General features: G+C 62.2%; 1 protein-coding gene across 1 annotated transcript; it reads left to right on the top strand.

Moving 5' to 3' along the window:
- The first annotated feature begins 4,442 nt into the window (after positions 1-4,442).
- Positions 4,443-7,413, top strand: LOC118157769 (leupaxin-like). Its single transcript, XM_035312242.1, has 9 exons — positions 4,443-4,506; positions 5,177-5,325; positions 5,453-5,508; positions 5,796-5,901; positions 5,976-6,131; positions 6,215-6,388; positions 6,458-6,539; positions 6,727-6,875; positions 6,964-7,413. Exons 1-9 carry the CDS (start codon positions 4,494-4,496, stop codon positions 7,228-7,230), a joined length of 1,152 nt encoding a protein of 383 aa, XP_035168133.1. The 5' UTR covers positions 4,443-4,493; the 3' UTR covers positions 7,231-7,413.
- The last annotated feature ends 183 nt before the right edge of the window (positions 7,414-7,596 follow it).

Raw genomic sequence — 7,596 nt, 5'->3', positions numbered from 1 at the left:
GGGGGGGCAGATAGCGCTCGCTGCCCCCCCGGCCGCCCCCCAGCCGCTCGCCGCGGCGGTTGCCGGTAGGGCCCGGCCCGGCGCGGCCCCGGCGGCGGGGCCCGCTTTGTGCGGCCGCTTCGCCTTTAAGAAAAAAAAAACGCCCCGGCGGGCGGCGGGTGAAAGTCGGTGACAAAATGGCGGCCGGCGCAAGGGGGGCGGGGCCGGCGCAAAGAGGAGACGCCCCGCTTCCGCCGCGCCTCCGCGCATGCGCGCGGCCTGCCGGGAGCTGTAGTCCGCCCGGGGCTCTGTGTGGACTCGGCGTGTCTTGGCCGGAAGTGGCCGCGCGGCATGCTGGGAGTGGTAGTCCGACTGGGAAAGTGCTCGTAGGCTCTTTGCCTGCTGAACGTGGTTTCACCGGAAGTGGCCGCGGGGCAGGCTGGGAGTTGTAGTTTCCGCTATGCCGGGCTCGCTGTGTCCCCGTGGGGTCGCCCACCGTGGCTCGGCCCGGGCCGGCCCGGCTCGCCCAGCACCCTCGGAGCCCCCCCGGCCGTGCAGGGCCTGTCACCGTCCCGGCCGCTCGGCCCGCGGGCTGCAGAGCGGCTGAGGGGAAGTCCACCAAGCACCGCGAGCCCCTGGGAGGGCTCTGCGGAAGGACCCTCGCGTGTTACATCCAAAACCTGCGTTATTTCCCCCAAACACGTTACGCGGTGCCTGACGACACGTGCTCCCCACGCAAGAAGCAAAGCTTCAAGGAAAGGTTCAAGGAAGCGGTGCCGAAGCCCCCACCCTAGAGTTCTGTGTCCAGGTCCTCCCTCCGTCCCGCCACCCTTCCTCAGGGCCGTGCCCCAGCCCCGCGCCCTCAGGGGCTCCCTGTGCTCTCAGCCCCCCGGCCCTGCCCTGCCAGCGGCTCTGGCTGCCTGCAGAGCCAGAGAACCTCCACAGCTTCCCGCAGAGCCCTCGGCGAGCTCCAGAGCTTCTGGGATGTGTTTGGAACCGAGGTTGCCCCCAGCGCCGCCTCACCAGAAGCACTTACCTCAGGCCAGGCGCCCCCAGTGCCAGTGGTATTTGCGCGGCTGCTGGCACCCACTTCTAAGGCGCTTTCCCCTCGCTTTCAGGGTTGCAATTGTTGCTATGATTCTCCGTATCAGGCATGATTCGGCTGATCCTGCCTCCTGTTTTAGAACAGCAGCACAAGATGATGGTTCCACAGCAGAAAACCCATCTTTCCCTAAGTTATTGGAAAGCTTGGCTAACCTGGTTGGGTTTCATGTAACTCCCATCCAGGATTCAACAGGGAGTCTCATTGATCATCATCTCGATCAAAGGCCCTCCTGCAATAGAAGTGCACTGCATTTGCATCTCACCTTAGACAAGCTAACAAAGTATGGCAGACGCCCTTCTTCCCGTGTCAAAGGAAAAAGAGATAAAATACATACTCCCCGAGGATGCGGTGGGTTACATCTCTCAGCCTGCCCAGGGAGTGTGGCAGCAATGGCAAGGGAGCTGGCAGGCAGGGAGCATGGTACTGCACCCCAAAACCTGGAACTGTAATGCCTAGATTCATTTGGCCAGAGAATTTACCAGCCAGAGGCCACAGCCCTTCGTGTCATGGCTTACCGAGTGTCTACGTGGCCAGAGGGCAAGCTGAGCTCTGGGAGAAGTTTCTGTGCTAGCAGAACATCTTCCACAGGGGCAGTATCAAGCCTTTCGGGGTACCCTTGGAGAAGTGCCCTTCTGGGAAGGGTGCCCCACCACAGCTGCAGAATGAAGTATTCTTCATCCCCTCCCTTCAAACAGCAAAAAAAACAAAAGGGAATTCAATAACCTGAGTTATTTAGCTGGTAAATCACGTTTGATATGCAGATTCCCATCAGTGTGATGACTCGTTCTGCCTTTTATTCCCACCTGCTTTTAAGGTTCAAGTCCTAAACTTTATTATATGTGACCAGCAGACAGAAGTGCTTCCACATTTACGTTCCTCGTTTCCTGAGAACGCTCTAATAAACCATCCTATTGCGGAGAAACGCATACAGGCTGATTCATCTTGGCAGAGACACCAGGCCACGGGGAGGAAGCGTATGTCCTCAAGTTAAAGAATCAGAAGAGTTCAGGATAGCTGCATTCCGTCCCTTCCAGGCCAGGGCAAGAGGCTGCTGATTCAGCCTCCTGCCAAGGCGATGGCAGCCGCTTTCTTGGCAGCAGCATTTTTTAACGATGATATACAAACTTTCTTCGGGGTTGGTTCCTTCAGTGGTTTGAGGCTCCTCTTGAGCGAAGAGGCAGTTTGGCTGGCTCTTGCTTTCTGTCAGCCCGATGTCACTCTGCTCAGTTTCTTTCAGTTAAAAACTTTCTTTCTCTTCTCAAGAAAAATCTCGGGAAGAATTTAAGTAATGTCTGCTGCTGCTGTTTGTATTGTAAGTGGGTGAAAATATTCCTCCTCTCCCCAAGGACCCGTCTAGCTGACAATCTGATTGACATCACCTTCCAAACTAACTGTTCTGCTGCAGTTAACCCATACTGCATGACTTTACATGTATTCTTAAATGAAACCAGTTTTATTTAAAACTAGGGAGTCTTGGTGTGGGTGGTTATTCTCAAGTCGCTCTCTGGCTTAATTTCTCCTTCGTAGGCAGGGCATGGGATTGCCTAATTCTTGTTAAAATGTCTCAGCTAAACCACTGCATGGAACTACAGCTCAGCTCAGGACACAGCTCAGCCATCGGCATCTACTGGGCTTGAGATTTATAACGTGAAGTGGTATAATCTGAATTTAAAGCTTCGTTTACAATGTTTACATTAGGGGTTAAATCATCACAGAGGGAAGGGGGGGGGGGGGAGTAAATCAATGAGGAGCCTAAAAATAACCCAAGACCTTCCACAGAAAGGCAGGATTATTTGCAGAAAGGGAAGTGTCTGATGCAACGGTCCTGCCTCAAAGAAACAGTGAGGGAGTGACACAAGCTCGCACTGCCTCATCTTGTCTTTCGGGCAGCTCTTGGTATCACGGGACTTGCAGTTTGGCTTCCCACGTGGCCTTTCCGGAGACAGTGCCCGGCTGAATGTCCTCGCTGTGGGCAGATAACAAAAGAGCTGTCACCACTCTGGAGAGCATCAGTAATTAAATGAACCGTGGTGTGCCAGCTTGGTACAAAAGGGCTTAATTCGAACCCATTTCACCCTGGTGGTGCAGATGGGACCAGTGATGTGTGAGCCTGGCTGTGCTGCAAGCTCTCAGCCCTTGGCTCTGCAGGGCACTGCAGCACCCGTGGCACACCGGGTGAGCTTATCTGTGGAGAGGATGAACCTGGAAGATCATCTAGACCCCCTGCCCAAAGAAAAGCACGTGCATCAGTGTTCCCGAGGCCGTGCTGCCCCTGAGGATGCTGCTGGTCCCACCTGTTGTTCTGACGGCCCCAGGTCCTACTGGCATGCTGCCCCCAGAGACCCACCTCATGTTTCCAAACCAGCCTCTTGCCCGGGGCTGAGACGGAGGGGGTGGCAGCGCGAGGCGATGCCAGGGAGCAGGGGAGGCAGATCAAAGAGCCGTGGCACAGGACGGGTGGCAGAGGCGAGGCTGCTGCTGGAAGAGCCGCATTCCTGCAGCAGGCATGGGCTCTGCTGACACGGCCGGTATCGTTTGCTCCCACGGCTTGCACTGCTTCACGTCCCTGCGCCTCACCCCCAGCCCCACCAAATTACTAATTGCTAATCAGCCCCTTGGACCTGCCCCAGCAGCCGCTGGCTGCTCTGGGTGGTGCCAGAAGATTTCAGCGCTAAAAAGCGAAGCCATGAATTACTGCCAGGTCGCCCCCCCAGCAGCAGGGCACTGGGGGTAAAGGCAGCAGGGAAGGGTTTTTGTGCCGAGCAGCGAGGTGCTGGGGCCGGGCAGGTTGCCAACGCACACCCACGGCTTGTGGCCTCCGGAGGCACGCAAGGCGTTGTGGCATCTCCTGAGATGGCCGCCCACGGGGCCCGGAGACTGAAGCGGGCCGGCTCAGGAGGAGCAAAAAGGTCCCGGTGCTGGGTAGATGGCTGAGATTGGTAATCGGTGCTCCTGGTGGAAACGTGGATGGCTCTGCTGGGAGAGGAGCCTGAGGCTCGAAGAAACACCCCTGAAAAGGACGGGCTGTGTTGGAGGAGCCGGCTCAGCCTTGGGCCTGTCTCCGTCACTGTGCCACCCTTTGGTCCGCCCTGCATGGCGATGCCACCTCTTGTCACATATATCAGGTGGCTTCTGGGGGTGCTGAGCTCCGCAGGACGCCGAATCTCTGTTTGGTAGGATGGCTCCACCGGCCAGGAGCTCCCCGAGCACCCCACTGTTCACTATCCCCAGCACACGGGGTCTCTCCCGGCTGCCCGTGCCCCAGCCTCTCCCAGGGCGCGCTGCCGGCCGCCTCTCACCCGGCCCGCAGCCCACAAGGGAAAATCCCCGAGAGCCAAACCCCGGCCTCGGGGGCGGAGGCAGGGTTGGGGAGCGGAACCCAGAGCCCGCGGGGCCCAGCGGAGGAAGGATGGAGGATCTGGGTGAGCCGGGGCCCTCGGGTACCGGGGAAGGCCGCGCCAGCCCCGATCCCGAGCTTGCAGTGGGGTTGGACCTCCAGGAGGTCGGGGTCTTCGTGGGGATGCTGCAGAGGGGACGGCGGTGGGGCGTGGGGGGTGAGCCTGGGAGTCTGAGCGAGCGCTTTGCCAAACATGGAGGGACTCGAGGCAGGAAATAGGCTTCTGCCGTGAGCGGCGGTGATGCAAGCCCAGCCGCACAAAATGGGGCCAAACGGCCCCAACACGAAGAAGGTGGCACCGCATCCGAGGGTGCCGGGGGTCAGCCCCGGGTGGGGAGATGGGGCCTGGGAAGCGGCCACCCTGCGTGGGGTGTGCAAGGCCAGCTCCTGCCGCGAGGGCAGCGAGATGGAGAGGGAGAAGCGAAAAGAGAAAGCGCTGTGCCCTCCCTGCTGCGTCTGAGGGGCTGATCCGAGAAATGGGGCTGTGGTTCGGGGGAGGACGGACAGTCCCGTGCCCGGGGTGAGGGGGCTTAGGGCCCCCGCAGCCCCTCCGGGCCCTGGCATCCGGCTGAAAAGCAGAAAATGTGATGGCAGGAAACGCCCTGGCGGCACTTCTGCTCCTGAGCCCTCAGGGCAGACACGGCACAGAACTTGTGCCTGGATGCCGGGGTCCCAGCTCTGGCCTCCCCCTGCAGACGCTTTGCTGGCAGAGCTGGAGCAGAGCTCCCGGCCGGCCTCCATGGACTACACGCTGCTGACGCTGAGCTCCGCCGAGCAGGACAGAGCCCCGGCTGGGCCCTCGGCCCCCTGCAGCCAGAAGTCGCGTGCCTCAGCAGCCCCGAAGGTAACGCTGCGGGACCATGGCAAGCGGGACAGATCCTGACACCCCGCTCAGCCCGTGGTGGTGGTGGTGCCCGCTGGGTGCTGGGGCGGCATCCTGCGGGCTCAGCTGCAAGGATGTGTCCTCCCAGGTGCAGCTGCCACCCCGGGCCCAGCCTCCGCGCAAGGATTTGGAGACTGTGTACAGGTAAAATACAGCCAGAGGATGGCCAGGCTATCGGGGTCACCTTTTCCTTAGCTCCGTCGTGTTCTCCAGCATCACCTGGCCTCCTCAGTGTCCCCGCAGCAAACAGGGGTGAGGAGGGTGAGGGACCTGCTCATCTCACCCTGTGAGTGGTCCCACCTGCATGCCCCCCGTCACTGCTTGTGGGGAAGGGCAATGTCTTTTGGGGTGGAGGGAAGATGCTTGCTCCCAGGTGCTCCCCAGCCCCGCGGCAGAAGCCGCAGCACCCCCCCTCTCTGTGCTGCCCCCAGCAGCCCCGTGCTGACCCCACAACCGCTGCCCCCCTCGCCCACACCCACGGCGGCTGCCCGGCAGTTGGATGAGCTCCTGGCCGACCTGGGCCACATGCAGAGCAAGGTGAGTCCTGCCCCTGGCTCCGGGGGGACACGGGCAGGCCAGAATCCAGCCCTCACCACCCTTTATCCCGGCAGCTAGCAGCGACGGGGCAGGGAGCCGGGGTGCCGGCAGGACCCGAGCCCTCCCTGGACCACATGCTGGGCGGCCTCACGCGGGACCTGCAGGAGCTGGGCATCACGGCCGCCCCCACCGGCGTCTGCGCCTCATGCTGCAAGCCCATCGCGGGCAAGGTGAGCCTCCCGTCCCCATCCCTGCACCCCCCCGGCTCGCAGCCCCCCGGGGAGCGGGACCCTCACCTGCTCCCACCCCGCAGGTGCTCACGGCCCTGGGCAAAGCCTGGCACCCCGAGCACTTCACCTGCGCCCGCTGCGGGCAGGAGCTGGGCGGGCAGCCCTTCTTTGAGCGGGGCGGGCAGGCGTACTGCGAGGAGGACTACCACCAGGCTTTCTCCCCCCGCTGCGCCTACTGCGCCGGGCCCATCCGCGAGGTGAGACCCCCCCGAAGCCCCCTACGCACATGCACACACCCGGGAGCCTCATTTCACCTCTCCCCGCAGAAAGTCCTCACCGCCCTGGACCAGACCTGGCACCCCGAGCACTTCTTCTGCACCCACTGCGGGAAGGTTTTTGGGGACGATGGTTTGTTCTGGAGGGGACACGGCGGTCCCGTCCCCCTGCCACCACCCCCTGCACACCCCCAGCCCTGCCCGGGGCTCTCCCCCTCCCAGACCCTCCCCACGGCCCTTCCCCATCTCTTCCCCTTTCCCGGGCACCCCCCGGTACCTCTCCCACCGGGGGGGGGTCCATCCCGGCACCCTCCCCGCAGGTTTCCACGAGCGGAAGGGGAAGCCCTACTGCCGCCAGGACTTCCTGGCCCTCTTCGCCCCCAAGTGCCAGGGCTGCGAGCGGCCCCTGACGGACAACTACCTGTCGGCCCTGCAGGGCGTCTGGCACCCCGAGTGCTTCGTCTGCGCGGTGAGTGGGTGCCGGGCCGGGGCAAAGGGGAGCGGGCGTCCCCCAAGCCGTGCCGGCGCCAGCCTTTTCCCCTCTCCTCGCCCCCCAGGATTGCCTGAGCGGCTTTGCCAGCGGCTCCTTCTTCGAGCTGGAGGGCCGGCCCTACTGCGAGACCCACTTCCACCAGCGGCAGGGCAGCGTGTGCCACGGCTGCGGGCGCCCCGTGACGGGCCGCTGCGTGACGGCCGCCGGGCGCAAGTACCACCCCGAGCACTTCATCTGCGCCTACTGCCTGGGCCAGCTGCACAAAGGCTCCTTCCGCGAGCGCGGCGACAAGATGTACTGCCAGGCCTGCCACGACAAGCTCTTCCTCTGAGCTCGGGTTCCTTTCCCCGCTGTTAGCCCCACCAGCAGCATGGGCATTGCCCCGGTGAGCCACAGATCCCCCAGGCTTGCACCCCACTGACATCCCTGGCATCGCCCCCGCTGAGCCAACCGCCCCTCGTATCATCCCATCCCTCAGCATCCCTGGCATTTCCCCCTCTGTGAAGCAATAAAAAACGTGAAGCAATAAAACTCCTGGCCCTGCTTTCGTTCTGCTTTGGGGATGAGCAGGCAGGAGACTGGGAGCACCCTCAGGCTATGTCCCAGGGCGCTGCCCCAGCTGCCTTCCCCCTTACAGGGCAGCTGGAGCTGTGCTGTACCAGGCAGAAACCACCAAGCACGCAGCCACATCCCCCTG

Source organism: Oxyura jamaicensis (assembly GCF_011077185.1).
Source record: "Oxyura jamaicensis isolate SHBP4307 breed ruddy duck chromosome 10 unlocalized genomic scaffold, BPBGC_Ojam_1.0 oxy10_random_OJ106503, whole genome shotgun sequence".
Lineage (NCBI taxonomy): Eukaryota > Metazoa > Chordata > Aves > Anseriformes > Anatidae > Oxyura > Oxyura jamaicensis.
Note: the sequence above shows the minus strand (reverse complement) of the source record. Positions and strands in the feature narration are given on the sequence as shown.

Excerpts from the sequence above, each read along its gene's own strand:
- LOC118157769 (XM_035312242.1), top strand. Across the intron at positions 5,509-5,795 it reads GATTTGGAGACTGTGTACAG|CAGCCCCGTGCTGACCCCAC; the intron begins GTAAAATACAGC and ends TGCTGCCCCCAG. Across the intron at positions 5,902-5,975 it reads TGGGCCACATGCAGAGCAAG|CTAGCAGCGACGGGGCAGGG; the intron begins GTGAGTCCTGCC and ends TTATCCCGGCAG.